Below are 16,651 nucleotides of genomic sequence, written 5' to 3' on the forward strand. Positions count from 1 at the left end.
ATATCTTTCTGTAAGCTGTAATGAGCACACAAGAATTGGACTCACAACTCTATGGAAAATAGCAGAATGTATTGGGTAGTTAGTCAACCAACATGGAACACAATAATAGATACACAACCAGAGTCCCTTGCACTGTTTCTAAACTCCAGTGTATACTATGATCCCAACGGCATAAACTGTAGCTCTCCTCATGAGATGAAATGCCACCAAAAACCTCAATAAGTACTAAACAAAGACCAGGCTAGGTCAATTGGGAGCTGTCCCAAGGGGACAAGGTTTAGGACTAAGGTTAGGAATTTAAAGTCAGGTACATGCAAGTTGTGAGGTTCTATTCTGTGCTTCATATATGGTGGGAATGTCCAAATTTAGGAATTTATGGAACAGGGTGTTTTCGATGCTCTGAAATCGGAAGGGGTTGTCTATTGAACAAGGGCCCAGTCTGGCGCTTGCTAAATGACTTGCCGCCTGAATGGCCCTGTCCACTGAAACATCTGGTTTGCTTTGTTCTGCTAGAGGCTTAGATCAATATAGCAGAAGCAAGGAAGAAACCCTCAGTGTCCTTTAGATGACTGAAACATAAAATTTTGTGGATTACGATTCAAGATGTGGCGGCCATAACCCTCGATGGGGCGGCCTTGACTTTTGGGCTTACCGGTTACCTCCGTTTGGCTTGTTCTTCCACGTCTAGGGGTTCCTAGGGTTAGTACCCAACAACTTTGGACTCTGACACCATAAAAGTCCTTTAGAAAGGTTTTTATTTGCAGGGGTAACATCCAACAAACACAGTCTCGTTTGGGAACAGAGAGCAAAGGTGAAGAGACTCAGGCACCTTGAACTGCTAATAATCAGAAAGTCTCTAGTGCAACCTAGAGAGTAGCCACTCGCAGCTGGGCGCTTCAAAGCTGAACAAATCTCCAGCCAGAGATTATGGCAGTCAGCACTTTAAACCGGAACTTGCAAAGTCTCTAACCTTGAATAAGTTTGCAACCAAAAGTGAACAGGAACCTTTCCTCAATACCTGGAACGTTCTCTGCCTCCTTGGCAGTACTGGAAAACGTGGATTCGGTAGTGTCCTTGACAACCCAGCAATCAGGCACTTCTTGGGATGCCAGCTTGTTGGCCCTCCTCCGAAGAGTCCTCCCCCGGTCGCTTACATGAGCTGCGGTGACCCTCCAAGCTGAGAGCACACCTGGGCGCCTTGAATCCTCCCTCGGTTACTGCGTCGTGGACCATTCGGCTCAGAGACTCGGGAACAGATGGCTCCTAACCCCAGACCATGCGGGTCTAATGGGGCTAGTCAAACTGACCATGTTGCGGGGCGGCCTACGCTCCTGTGACCGGGACCCCTCACGGGGCTACCCCGGTCCAGCTACAGGAACAGGCTGCTCTGGCCTCACGAACGAACCCTGAACACGTGACTTCAACATCTTAAGTACCCTTCCCCAGACTCCTCAGCGGGGCCAGACGCACCTACTGATTGGTTCCCGGGAAACGCCAATTCCTAAAGCTTCCAACCAGGCCTTGTTCTAAGCCTGTCATGTGCACCCACTGTACACATGGCCAGGCAGAACCCTAACACAGCCCAGTCAAACTGATGCCAAAGTTAAACCTACACAATTAGCCCTCAGAACCCTTTTACTGTTCTGAGCCAGAAAAATAAATTTGTACTTAGTGGACACCTTGTCCAAGGTGTCGCCGCTACAATGAAATGGTTTCTAGTATTATTAGTGACCAGCAGAACTTTTTTGAACAGATTTGGGAACCCTGGGAGATACATCTACAATACATATACCCTTATCTCTTACTGCCGGCACGATAAGGTCCCTGGGCTCCTCTCCTCCTTCCTCTCCTCTTTCTCCATCTCCCACTCTAGCCTAGACCCCCTTTCGTTTTTGGGATACTCCCTTTACCTTTGAGCTTATCTTTTTTACTTTCCTTTCTTTTTTTCTCTTTTACTTTCTTTGACATTTACCTGTGATTATGGTTTGCAAGTTCACTTCAGTGAAATGTATGGTGCCTATTCAGTTTTTTAATCCACAACAATATCTTCAAGATAATACCTTTTTTTTTTTGTATATATTTGCTGGTAGTGCAAGCTATTTTGCCACCACGTTGTATGCATCTCTTTCTAGTTTTTTGAAGTACGGTATCCAAATCAGGATTCATATGTTATTGTCACATGTTGGATGTTTTACTATTTTGCTCTGCATGCCAATGCCTTATGTCATGTTGGATGGCACTGTACTGTCACCTTGCTGATATTGCGGCTTTGACTTAAAATAAAAACCTTGAATGTAAAAGTCAATTACAAGTCTGCCCTCAGGATGAAGTTATCTAGATATAATCAGGGGCGTAACTATAGGGGGTGCAGCAGTTGCGACCGCAACCGGGCCCTGTGATGCAGGGGGCCCATGCAGCCCCCTCTACATATGGCCGGCAGCAGCATAGGCAGGTAGGGGTACCAGTGCACCATGCACACGGGTGGCTGGAAGCGGAGGGTGACTAGCAGAGCTCCATGCTCGACTATCGCACTGGCTGCTCTTTAGTTGTGCATTCCCCGCATGACCTGTGTCCTCAGAGTACCCCTCTCCTGCTCCATGCATTGCCGCTCAGTCCGATGTCTGTTCTCCCCACCCAGTGGTGGAACTACAGGGCTCCCAAAGGTCATACCTGTGACCATGCCCTGGAGTTCCACCGCCGAACTCGGAGGGAAGGGCCCTGGCTGGGGTTCAGGGGGGCCCTTCATGGTTTCTTGCATCGGGGCCCTGAAGGTTCTAGTTACGCCACTGGATATAATCCTTAATGGAAATCTCCTGTCGGCTAATTAGATGGAATGAACAGGTAGATTGGCCACATTGGTCCTAGTTCAGCAGCAGCAACAAACTTCTAGGACAAAGGGGTGTAGTTATTTAACCCTGCAGACCTCTTCAATTGAGTACTAATAATATTGTTACTGGATCAGCTTAACTGTGGGTCTGAGACCCTCTCACCACTCTATCCTGTAGCGATCAGCCGAAGTATTGGAGGGGACCCCCTTTTTGTTGACCTTTAACTGTTTGTTGGGTGATGAGTATCTTGGGGCGGTTCATCTCGGTGGCTTCTCCAGCAGGCCCAAACAGCAGGGACTCAGTTACAGACTGGCAATCTTGGACAGGCACTGGAGTAGCCAATAGTGCGACAAGGTATAGCTCAGTCCAGCTGGCTGTTTCAGGGTAAAACAGCAATCAGCATACACTCACATCTGCTGGCTCTTTCTTTTGAGACAGCACAGCATACCTTCTTCTCCAGCAGGCTGGGTTGCACTGATTCCCTCTTGACTGTAGGTGTCGCTGTCACCTTCGGTGGGTGTGGAACAGCAGCAGGCTGGATGCATTGAAAGCACCTCCTGCTCGTAAATGGTTCAGTGGGTGTGGTTTGCCTGCTGTGCATTCTGGGAGAGGGTATTTAAGGTACTGACGTCATTTTTTTGGGTTCGTTTCCTGAGGTCCGCTGCCCTGACCTCATGGCCCTCCTGGCCTGGGGCCTGTGTCGCATGGATCTGCGCCTCGGGGCCGGCTGGCCCAAGGCTTCGCAACTGAGAGTGTAGGCCCAGGAACGTCTTGGGGCCTGCTGATCCAGGGGTGGTCCTGTGCTGTCTCGCCTGCGGGGAGAAGCCGAGAAAGCTGGAGGATCCAGGGGAGGACTTTTCCAGTGGAGGACCGAGCGCAAGGCTGGTGTCTCTGGAGGAGCCTGGGAACTCAGTTTGAGGATCAATAGCTGTACAGTATCGCCGGGTCAGCTGAAAGAATCTGGTACTATATGGTAGTTCTTCCTAAAACTCTCAAAAATCTCTAAGTTCAATTGTCAAGTCTGTGGCAGAGACTTTGTTGAATATCTACTCTCAAAAATCTCTAAGTTCAATTAACAAGTCTGTGGCAGAGACTTTGTTGAGCATCTCATCGGCTGCTAGGTCAAGTGAGAGGGGCCTATCCGTGACTGCTGGACCCAGTCTGTGGAGCTGTTTGTCCTCTGGATCCCTAAACAAATCTTCAAAAAGGACCACGTGTCTGATCTATCATCATTTGGGCTACTTTCCTACGGAACCCTCCTAAGATGAAGAGCCGAGCAGGAAAGGTAACGGTAAGCCCGAATAAAACCAGCAGCTCCTTCGGGGGTTAGTGCTACATATACAATCCCATATACACAATCTTTCACCCACAGTTGATCCGGAGGAAGATGAAAAACCCCAGCAAAGCATGCTCCAATTTGCTACAGCAGAGGAAGAATTCCCTTTCTAATCCTCCGAGAGGCAATCGGATTTTCCCTATAGTATGTGATGCAACGCTCAGAAGTGACTCAGGGGTCAGTCGTAAGTGAACCAGAGTTCAGAGGTAAGTAGTAAGTGAGGCAGAGTTCAGGGGCCAGTAGCAGGTGAAGCGGAGTTCAGGGGTCATTAGTATGTAAGGTGGATTTCAGGGGCCACTACTGAGTGAGGCGGAGTTCAAGGGTCAGTAGTAGGTGAGGCAGAGTTCAGGGGTCAGTAATAAGTGGGGGAAAGTTCAGGGATCAGTAATAGGTGGAGGGAAGTTTAGGGGTCAGTACTAAGTGGGGGGGGAGTTCAGGGGGTCAGTAGTAAGTGAGGCAGAGTTCAGGGGTCAGTAGCAAGTGGGGGAGAGTTCAGGGGTTAGTAGTAAGTGAGGCAGAGTTCAGGGGTCAGTAGTAAGTGGGGGAGAGTTCAGGGGGTCAGTAGTAACTGAGGCAGAGTTCAGGGGTCAGTAGTAAGTGAGGCAGAGTTCAGGGGTCAGTAGTAAGTGAGGCAGAGTTCAGGGGTCAGTAGTAAGTGAAGCAGAGTTCAGGGGTCAGTAGTAAGTGAGGCAGAGTTCAGGGGTCAGTAGTAAGTGGGGGAGAGTTCAGGGGTCAGTAATAAGTGGGGGAGAGTTCAGGGGTCAGTAGTAAGTGAGGCAGAGTTCAGGGGTCAGTAGTAAGTGGGAGAGAGTTCAGGGGTCAGTAGTAAGTGAGGCAGAGTTCAGGGGTCAGTAGTAAGTGAGGCAGAGTTCAGAGGTCAGTAGTAAGTGGGGGAGAGTTCAGGGGTCAGTAATAAGTGGGGGAGAGTTCAGGGGTCAGTAGTAAGTGAGGCAGAGTTCAGGGGTCAGTAGTAAGTGGGGGAGAGTTCAGGGGTCAGTAATAAGTGGGGGAGAGTTCATGAGATCAGTATTAATTAACAGAGTTCAGGGGTAAACTTACAGCGAGGTATTGGTTGTCTACCCAAATTCCGGTGAGCAAACAATGGACTAAAGCACCTAACATTCTTAATTGTGAAAAGAATAACTATTATCATAGAAAATCACCTAAGAAGTTCGAAAAAATATGGCAATGTTGGTTGGGTGCCCCAGAAGTAGCTCCTCCACAACTGGCCCTCAGCAGGCTACTACAATGTTGATAGCCCAGTGAAGGCGTCCTTACAGTTTAAAGAGGCATGCAATGGTGGACACACATTATGGCGAGACGCAGTGGACACGTTGCTTTTGCGGTAGAAGTTATATAGCTATAGAGTCGTATATTGGAAGAAATGTACACTGGTTTAATAAGGTTGAAATGTTTTTCCTTTTTGTTTTTTTTTGTTTTTTCCTTATTTGAAGTTTCTGCAAAAGGCAATATGGAAGATATACTGTGAATTTATATAAGATACAGTATAAAGTAAAAATGAATTCTCCCTGTATATATAAAGTTGTTTCTGTTTCTTGCACAGACTGTATATATCAGTGATGGCGAACCTTGGCACCCCAGATGTTTTGGAACTACATTTCCCATGATGCTCATGCACTCTGCAGTGTAGTGGAGCATCATGGGAAATGTAGTTCTAAAACATGTAGGGTGCCAAGGTTCGCCATCACTGGTATATATGAACATCTGTATTGGAAATGCCTTTTGTCATAATAAATGCCTTTTAATAAAAAAACAAAAAAAACAAACGAGTTCAGGGGTCCGTAATAATAAACGATCAGCTTGGCTTTCAGACTAATGCTGCACTTTGCCATAGACTTCTATTATGTCCCACCAAAACCACCTTCATGGTTTTTGTTTTCAGAAAGCACAGAAAAAAACTCAGAATATGCCCAGGTGATGCCAGAGCTGCTATAAATTGTGTACTCGTCTATCTGCCTAGAGTCCATCTTTAATTGCCATAAAAGACATTATTGCCAGTCATGAGAAGTGAAGATAACAGCCCTTTGTATGAAAGTAGAGTTTATTATGAAAAATAATGCACTTCTAGATTAGTAAATTGGGTGTAAACTTTCATGTTTGGGGGTTATTATTACCTGTAAAGGGCTTCACGCATGACTGTCCTTCTCCGGAGGCACAGCATTTCTCCCCCATCTTGCAGTCTGAATCCCGGCTGCAGTTTACAGAATGACATTGGAGAGAGCCGGATTTACCACCATCATTCCTGGGACAAACCCCCGCCGGCTCTACAGGAAGAATTAAACATGGCACTCTGGGAATCCTTGATCATGCATTTTATATTTAGTTGTAAAGCAAAGATAATGGGGCTTCATTTACTAAAACTGGAGAGTGCAAAATCTGGTGCAGCCTTGCATAGAAACCAATTAGCTTCCAGTTTTTTTTTTTTTTTGTCATAGCTTAATTGAACAAGCTGAAGTTAGAAGCTGATTGGCTACCATGGACAGCTGCACCAGATTTTGCGCTCTCCAGTTTTAGTTAATCAACTTTTTAGAAAAAAAAATCAATGTAAAAACCTTTTTTTTTTTTTTAATATCCACTTGCTTGAATAAAATAATAGTTTTTCCTCTAATAAAACGTCTACTGGAAATGCTTGAATAAAAGTAGATTAAAAAATGTCTACCGTAAATACTTGAATAAAAGCGTTTTTTTTTTAATTGTCCACTGTAGGTGCTTGAATAAAAGCAGCTTAAAAAAAAATCCACTTGACTACAGAATGACTGACGTGCTTCAGCTGCTGTACCAACCACCCAACTCCATAATTGCCCCTTCCCATTAAATGAGACCACACCTTCCTTTGGAGTATTTAGTGGCCGTAGCAGCCTCTTTATTAATCAAAATATAATAATTTAACGTATAACAAAATATCAACAAAACATAATTTAACTTCAAACCCTGAACGCGTTGGTCATCTGCAGTAAAACTCCCCCTCTCCACCCCATTAGCATATCGATCCAAACAAGCACTGCGGTAATATTCCTTTAACTAGGCCTCAAGCCGACATGCTGGCTCAAAGACACCGAACTATTTACCGCAGTGCACCCATTCACCATCAGCCATATCAACCTTCACTATATGGCATATCATCAACGAGCCCATATCTGCAATGGGTCCCGCATCAACTTCTCTGTGGGGAGGGGCTATCTTCCTGTACCTGCATCGACCAACACCCGCCAACCGCTACGACATCCAACACCGCAAACCTGAAACAGAAAAGAACAAGTTAGCCTGTCCTCCCCCCCCCCCCGGTAGATTCTACCATAACCACTCCGTCCAAGGTAAGGGAGGGAGGGTGGGAACCTTGCACCTTCCACTGACGCCGGGGCGTAGAGCGCGCACACGTCCTGGCGCTGACTCCGCCCCCCGGCCAATCGCTGCAGTCCGCTGTCCTCATGCCAGCCCTGCGCCTACGCCTTGCTCTCGTCTGCGGGCTGTGCTGTAAATGCCTAAAGCAGTAATAAACTCAAAAGCAATAATTTATTATATTGCAGTTTACCAATTCTTATGCCGCGTACACACGATCGGAATTCCGGCCAGAAAAAGACGATGAGAGCTTCATCGGAAAATGCGACCGTGTGTATGCTCCATCGGAATTTAGCTGTCCGAATTTCCGCCAGCCAAAAATTGATAGCATGTTCTCAATTTTCCCGACGGAAAAAATTCCGATCGTGTGTATGCAATTCCGACATGCAAAAAATCACGCATGCTCAGATTCAACTACGAGACAGAAGCTATTGGCTACTGGCTATTAAACTTCCTTTTTCTAGTCACGTTGTACGTGTTGTACGGCACTGCGTTCTAAACGATTGGAATATGGTGTGACCGCGTGTAGGCAAGATACCTTGAGCGGAATTCCATCGGGAAAACCAACAGAGCTTTTTCCGAACGAAAACTCCAATCATGTGTACGCGGCATTAGATATGATGGCTGTATTATTTATGTTTTTCTTTAAAAGTGTCTTCAAAATAACCACTGTAAATGCTTGACTAAAAGTGGATTTTAATTTTTTTTAATACTTTTAATTAAATGAATAAATAATCCTAAAACCAATATAAACTCAATTTTTACTCCTAACGCTGTGTTCATAATCGTGATAACCCAAGCACTGGTATTACTTTGACACCAACAATCTCTTCAAAAAAAAAAACATGGAAAAAACGTGTTGTTAAAATACTAGAAGTAATTGAGGCAGACCTTTAATAGTCTTGGGGGGTTATTTACTAAAACCGGAGTATGGAAAATCTGGTGCAGCTCTTCATAGAAACCAATCAGCTTTCAGGTTATATTGCCAAAGCTTAATTGAACAAGCTGAAGTTAGAAGCTGATTGGCTACCATGACAGTTTTAGTAACCCCCCCCCCCCCCCCCGATATCTGTTGAGCAACAATTTACACAATAGGTGGTACCTGGTGCCGGGTCCCAGCAGGTCCTCCCACATATTTTGCAGCACTTCTTTGTCCCTGGACAGTCACTGTCACTGGTACAGTTATAGGTGGGCTCCGGGCGGCATTTGGCTTTTATGTCTGGACATCGGCCGGCTCTGACTGCGGGAAAGAACAGAGTGGGTGGTCAGTGATGGCTCGCTATGGTAAGGTTATTAGAAGGTTCACAGTGCTTTACCTCTTTCCGGGGGCACGCATACCAGGCCACAGTTGATGCAGCAGCATTTCTTGGAGTCGGTACACTGGCTGTCATTGTGACATTGGGCAGGACCGGGCCTGGCATAGATACAGATGGATGAATCGAAGGCTGGACATACAGGAATCAGATCTGGAGGAGGAGCCAGTGCTGAAAGATATTAGATTCCAGAAATAGTTACCAACTTAGATCAGTATTGCTTAAACTTTTATCAGTTGTGGGACCCTTTAAAAGTCTGCAAAACCTAGAGGCAACCCAATTTAAAATGAAAAAAATCTAAAGAAAGCCTGGGATAAGGCACAAAACCATCTTGATGGAATTAACCTCACATCAGTGGCCCCCCATCACATCAGAGGTGCCCCCACCCCATAATATCAGAAGCCCTCCCATCACATCAGAGCACCACCTATACATCCTCCTTCACATCAGATGTCCCCCATCATGTCAGAGGCCCACTTCACACCAGAGGTTCCCCCGTCACATCAGAGGTTCCCCCATCACATCAGAGGCCCCCCTTCACATCAGAGCCCCCCCCCATCATATCAGAAGCCCCATCACACCAGAGGTCCCCCCCATCACACCAGAGGTCCCCTTATCACACCAGAGGTCCCCTTATCACACCAGAGGTCCTCCATCACATCAGAGGCCCCCCATCACATCAGAGGCCCCACATCACATCAGAGGCCCCATCACATTAGAGGTCCCCCCATCACATCAGAGGTCCCTCATCACATCAGAGACCCCCATCGCAACTCACCCTTTAGAGGCCCCCAATCACATCAGAGGTCCCCCCATCTCTTTAGAGGTCCCCATCATATCAGAAGCTCCCCATCACATCAGAGGCCCCCCATTCAATCAGAGGCTCCCCATCATATCAGAAGTCCCCTATCACACCAGAGGTCCCCCCATCACATCAGAGGTCCCCCATCACATCAGAGGCCCTATCACATTTGAGGTCCCCATCACACCAGAGACCCCCCCATCACAGCTCCCCCTTTAGAGGCCCCCAATCACATCAGAGGTCCCCATCACATCAGAGGCTCCCTATCACATCTGAGCCCCCCCATCCAATCAGAGGTCCCCTCATCCAATCAGAGCCCCCCCATCACATCAGAAGTCCCCTATCGCACCAGAGGCCCCCCCCATCCCATCAGAGGCCCCTCATCACATCAGAGGCCCCTCATCACATCAGAGGCCCCTCATCACATCAGAGGCCCCATCACATCAGAGGCCCCCTTCACATCAGAGCCCCCCCATCATATTAGAGGCCCCATCACAAAGGTGGTCCCCCCATCACATCAGAGGCCCCATCACATTAGAGGTCCCCCCATAACATCAGAGGTCCCCCATCACACCAGAGAGACCCCCATCACAGCTCCCCCTTTAGATGCCCCAATCACATCAGAGGTCCCCCCATCAATTTAGAAGTCCCCATCACATCAGATGCTCCCCATCACATTTGAGCCCCCCCCCCATCCAATCAGAGGTACCCTCATCTAATCAGAGGCCCCTCATTCAATCAGAGACCCCCCATCACATCAGAAGTCCCCTATCACACCAGAGGTCCCCCCCATCACATCAGAGGTCCCCCATCACATCAGAGGTCCCCCATCACATCAGAGGTCCCCCCATCACATCAGAGGTCCCCATTACACCAGAGAACCCCCCCATCACAGCTCCCCCTTTAGAGGCCCCCAATCACATCAGAGGTCCCCCCATCACCTTAGAGGTCCCATCACATCAGAGGCTCACCATCACATCTGAGCCCCCCCATCCAATCAGAGGTCCCCTCATCCAATCAGAGGTCCCCCATCCAATCAGAGGCCCCCCCATCACATCAGAAGTCCCCTATCACACCAGAGGTCCCCCATCACAGCTCCCCTTTAGAGCCCCCAATCACATCAGAGGCCCCCATCACACCAGAGACACCCCCATCACAGCTCCTCCTTTAGAGACCCCCAATCACATCAGAGGTTCCCCCATTACTTTAGAGGCCACCATCACATCAGAGGCTCCCCATCATATCTGAAGTCCCCCATCCAATCAGAGGTCTCCCCATACAATCAGAGGCCCCCATCCAATCAGAGGCCCCCATCACATCAGAAGTCCTCTATCACATCAGAGGTCCCCCCATCCAATCAGAGCCCCCCATCACATCAGAGGTCCTCCATCACACCAGAGACCCCCCATCACAGCTCCCCTTTAGAGCCCCCAATCACATCAGAGGTCCCCCTATCACATTAGATGTCCCCATCACACCAGAGGTACCCCCATCACATCAGAGGTCCCCCATCACATTAGCTGTCCCCCATCACACCAGAGGTACCCCATCACATCAGAGGTCCCCCATCACATCAGAGGTACCCCATCACATCAGAGGGCCCAATCACATCAGAGATCCCCCATCACACCAGAGGCCACCATCACACCAGAGGTCCCCCATCACATCAGAGGCCCTCATCACATCAGAGGTTCCCCCCACATCACATCAGAGCACCACCTATACATCAGAATCCCTCCTTCACATCAGATGTCCCCCATATTGTCAGATGCCAACATCGCATCAGAGACCCCCCATCATAGCTCCCCCTTTAGAGGCCAATCTCATCAGAGGCACCCCCATCACATTCGAGCCCCACCTTAGCACCAAAGGTCCTCCATCATATCAGAGTCCCCCATTCCCATCAGAGGTTCCTGAACAGATCACAGCCCTCCTTCGTGTAGCTAGGTGCTTGGCCAGAGACCAGAGTTGCCAACTGTCTGTAAATTTAGAGACAGTTCATAAATTAGGCGTGATTCACAGACTGTGGCTTCAACCTGGCATGGGAAGTTTTGAAGTCAGCAGGGCTTGGCTGCACTCAGCCGGGCTCAGATTGGGCAGGCCAGCGCATATTCTCAGCGGTGTCATTCTACAAAGTCCACAGGAGCACTGTCAGTGGAGGCAGAGGAGGAGCCTGGAGACAGTGAAGGAGTCAAGAGCAAGTAAGCGGGAGTGCCGAAAGCCAGGCTTGCCAATATGCACTGGACTGGACTGGAGACAGTGGAGAGAATCCCCCAATCACATCAGAGGTCCCCCCATCCCCTTAGAGGTCCCCATCACATCATAGGCTCCCCATCACATCTGAGCCCCCCATTCAATCAGAGGTCCCTCACCCAATCAATGCCCCCCCATCACATCAGAAGCCCCTATTACACCAGAGATCCCCCATCACATCAGAGGCCCCATCACATCAGAGGCCCTGTTACATTAGTGGTCCCCCCATCACATCAGAGGTCCCCATCACACCAGAGACACCCCCCATCACAGCTCCCCCTTTAGAGGCCCCCAATCACATCAGAGGTTCCCAACATTACTTTAGCAGTCCCCATCACATCAGAGGCTCCCTATCACATCTGAGGTCCCCCCATCCAATCAGAGGTCCCCCCATCCAATCAGAGGCCCCCAATCACATCAGAAGTCCCCTATCACATCAGAGGTCCCCCCATCCAATCAAAGCCCCCCCATCACATCAGAGGACCTCCATCACACCAGAGACCCCCCATCAAAGCTCCCTCTTAAGAGCCACCAATCACATCAGAGGTCCCCCCATCACATTAGATGTCCCCATCAGACCAGAGGTACCCCCATCACATCAGAGGGCCCCATCACATCAGAGGTCCTCCTTCACATCAGAGGGCCCAATCACATTAGAGGTCACCCATCACATCAGAGGGCTCAATCACATCAGAGGTCCCCCATCACCCTTGGCACAATTTTAATCCATAATGCCGGTCCCCGCTGCAAAAAAGGTTGGGGACGACTAGTCTATGGGACTGAAATTGAAGGGAAATCTCTCCAGCTGGACGACAGTGACAAAACTGCTGGGCTATATTAACTTTACCTTCATTTAAAAGGAGAAATAGGGATTTGGACTTTCCTTATAACCTAAAGTGATAGTAAAGTCTATTTTTTTTTTATAATTAAAAATAACCATCATGTTATACTTACCTGCTCCATGTAGTGGTTTTGCACGGAGCAGCCCCAAACCTCCTCTTCTCGGGTCCCTCTTTGCTGTTCCCGGCCCCTCCCTCCTGTTGACTGCCCCCACAGCCAGCAGCTTGTTATGGGGGCCGCCAAGCCAAAATACAACTCCCTGTGTCCATTCAGACACGGAACTGCGGCCTGGCCCTTTCTATTCTCATTGGCTGACTGACTTCAATTGATGGCAATACGCTGCTGTCTCGGCCAATGAGGAGGGGAGTCCCAGATGGCCGAGACATTCCTACAACATCGCTGGAGCTAGAGGAAGCTCAGGTAAGTATTAGGGGGGATGCTGCACACAGAATGCATTAAGATAAAAAAAACCTTCAGCCTTTACAACCATTTTAAACATATTGCTAAAAGCACTAGATACAGGTTTATCACTTACATATTGATATTTGCACTTAAAACAACCATTTTATGTACTTTTTTTTTAAATGTCAGTAAAATAATATGGCTTTGTCAGTAAATGTCATGATTATTGTTAGTAAAAAAACAGAGACAGAGAGTGATTTAGTATACATTGCTGCAGTGCTTATTGTGTCTGCATTGGATTTCAGCATGAATGGGTTAACACTACCTCACCTCCATCCACCAGGTGGAGCTTACAAGCAGAAGGAGGAGCTCAAGATACTTTAATGTTGGGAGCAGTGAACCATGGGATATGTAGTTGGAGAAGGGAACTCTGCTATGACAATTAACCACTTCAGCCCTGGAAGGATTTACCCCCTTCCTGACCAGAGCACTTTTTGCGATTGGGCACTGCGTCGCTTTAACTGACAATTGTGCGGTCGTGCTACATTGTAGCGAAATAAAATTGATGTCTTTTTTTCCCCACAAATAAAGCTTTCTTTTGATGGTATTTGATCACCTCTGCCGGTTTTTATTTTTTGCGCTATAAACAAAAAAGAGTGACAATTTTGAAAAAAACACAATATTTTTTTAATTTTTGCTATAATAAATATCCCCAAAAATATATAAAAAAAAAAATGTTTTCCTCAGTTGAGGCCGATATGTATTCTTCTACATATTTTTGGTAAAAAAAATCGCAATAAGCGTATATTGATTGGTGCAAAAGTTATAGCGTCTACAAATACGCATTTTTATTATGTTTTTTTTTTTTTAACTAGTAATGGCGACGATCTGCGATTTTTATCAGGACTGTGATATTATGGCAGACTAGTCGGACAATTTTGACACATTTTTGGGACCATTGGTATTTATACAGCGATCAGTGCTATAAAAATGCATTGATTACTGTAAAAATGTCACTGGCAGGGAAGGGGTTAACACTAGGGGCGATCAAGAGGTTAATTGTGTTCCCTAGTGTGTGTTCTAACTGAAGGGGGGAAGGGACTGTGTAGGGGAGATGACAGATCGTTGTTCATACTCTCTATGAACAGACGATCTGTCTCTTCTCCCCTCAGAGAACCAGAAACGGTGTGTTCACACACCGTTTCCAGTTCTTTTTGTGCCACGAGCAATCGTGGGAGCCCGGCAGTGATTGCGACCGCCGGGCACTCGCATCGGCTCCGTGGCCACAGGGCGAAGCGACGTTACATAACGTCGTTTTGCCCAGCTGTGCCATTCTGACGCAGTAGGCTCTGATTCATCAACTGCAATATCATTTTTTCTTACTTAGGACATTAGTTAAAGGTGTAATGCATAACCCTAGCACATTTTTTATACACTATTTGCATACACTAACCAGGGCCGTCTTAATATTGATTGGACCCTGGACAAAAAATTTCTTGCCCCCCCTCCCCTCCCCCCCCCCCATACAATTTCACTCTCCACCTGCTCTGAGACATACAATAAATAGCAGCTAGACTTAAAATCAGTTTACTGTGTCAGATCAGGCAGGAATTGCAATTGGTTGCCAGCGGTTACAGCATATCATTACCGCTTAATGACTGGTCGCTAGAGGTTACAGCACACATTACGGCTCACTGATTAGTTGCTAGAGGTTACAGCAAATTATTTCTGCTTGTTAATTGGTTGCTAGAGATTACCGTACAGTATTACTTCTCACTGATTGGTTGCTAGAGGTTAAAGCACATCATCTCCTCACTGCAGGGGAGCATGATATACATATGAATGCCACCTTTATTTACATATCAATGCTGCCGGCCACAGCTATTTACTTAGTAATGCCGCCGCTATTTACATATGAATGCCGGTTATTTACATGTAAAAACAGGGTCTGCAGGTGAGTCATCTGCACACAACAATAGGGCAGTGCTGGGCAGCATTAGTATCAGCACTTCACACTGAGATATCGGGACACAGCACAGGACTAAAACTTCAAGCGACAATGGAATTTAAACTGGGATAGTTGGCAAGTATGAAGCAATCGCTGTGGGCCCCACAACAATGACAGGGCCCAGGGCAGCTGCCCCTTTTGCCCTGCCTTAAAGACGGCCCTGACACTAATACTGGGGCAGTGCCACCCATACCTCTCTTTATGTATATTTTCTATATTTTCCACCTCTGGTGGGGAATAAGGGTCAGGCAGCAGCCACATTCTAGGTCTTAGGCATGGAATCTAATATTCATTCATTTTTCTAGTGCCATTGCCTGTTGCTGATTTGTGGATTACCATGTTTACTTTAATTTAGCTGCATAGACACCCATAGCCTTGTGAACATATAGGGGTTGATTTACTAAAGGCGAAGCAGTTGCTCTCTGCAAGTGCAGTTTCTCCAGAGCTTAGTAAATGAGGTAAAGCTTCACTTTACAAAGAATACCCAATCACACGCAAGGAAAAAAAATGCATTTTTGCTTGCACTTGATTGGATGATGGAAGTCCGCAGAGCTTCTGCTCATTTAACAAGCTGCAGAGCAACTGCTCTTGTAGAGTGCAACTGCGTAGTGTTGCCTTTAGTAAATCAACCCCATTGTCTAGAGAACTGTGATTGACCTAATCCTTTATTTACTCTTTTATGTACATACTGCTATTTACTTGTGACAATATATTGGGTTCATTTACCACTAACCAGTCTGATATTTGCATTTGACACTGACCTTTAGTTGTGTGCAGTGTCCCTATATTTGTGCTCCCAAATACAATGCAGTATTCAATTGTTTAACCACTTGCCGACCTCCGCAGAACTATATACATGTAGGAAAAAAGGGGATGACGGCGCAAAGACCAACTCTAGTAATCATAAAATAAATAGCTAAAAGGGATGATAGTAATGGAAAAGTCTATCTGATAGTTCCAACATGGGTTCCACTCTACACTGGCGGCTGCAACCTTAGGAGTGGGATCTGAAGAAACAGTGGATGCTGTGAAACGCGTCATCCTATTGGCTGCTCTTATCGCATCAGTTCCGGTCCTCGCTGTTTGCGGTCCAGGCTGGAACGCACTTCCGGTTCCGGTTTCCGTTTGCTGCATAGTACTCTTTTATACTGTACCTTTCCGGCCTTCCGGACTACATCAGAGGCTACACCGCTACATCGCTACTCCATTCCCAAGCGCCTTATTGTCCACACCATCTGGACCCTGCCATCTTTAAACCATATGGACAGTACCTTGGACCGCTGAATGACTTTGCCTCTTGGACCATGCATTATAGCCTGTATTTACTCCCTTCTTGTGAGTAGCCATTTGGCTTGCATTTAATTATTTTATTTTTATTTTTTTGTAAATGTATATTTATTTAAAATTTTTCTTAACAAAGCAGAGAAAAAACAAACACGATACAGAGGAGCATCCCTGCCATCTTATTCAAAGAAAAAAAAGCATTGTTTAGTGAATGATATAATATGA

The 16,651-nt window shown here is 47.0% G+C and overlaps 1 protein-coding gene across 12 annotated transcripts in view; it reads right to left on the reverse strand.

Moving 5' to 3' along the window:
• Nucleotides 1-16,651, reverse strand: part of LOC143989174 (uncharacterized) — a 61,827-nt gene that overhangs the window by 19,694 nt on the left and 25,482 nt on the right. For all 12 annotated transcript variants that reach the window (XM_077489208.1, XM_077489209.1, XM_077489211.1 and 9 more), the window contains exons 2-4: nucleotides 8,841-9,008; nucleotides 8,627-8,764; nucleotides 6,300-6,449 (exon numbers count right to left, since the gene is read on the reverse strand). In XM_077489208.1, coding sequence (XP_077345334.1) covers nucleotides 6,300-6,449; nucleotides 8,627-8,764; nucleotides 8,841-9,008 — 456 coding nt within the window. The remainder of the gene's footprint in view (nucleotides 1-6,299; nucleotides 6,450-8,626; nucleotides 8,765-8,840; nucleotides 9,009-16,651) is intronic.

Source organism: Lithobates pipiens, unplaced genomic scaffold (genome assembly GCF_037356315.1).
Source record: "Lithobates pipiens isolate NorthernLeopardFrog02 unplaced genomic scaffold, aLitPip1_a1.2 Scaffold_18, whole genome shotgun sequence".
In the NCBI taxonomy this organism is placed as follows: Eukaryota; Metazoa; Chordata; class Amphibia; order Anura; family Ranidae; genus Lithobates; species Lithobates pipiens.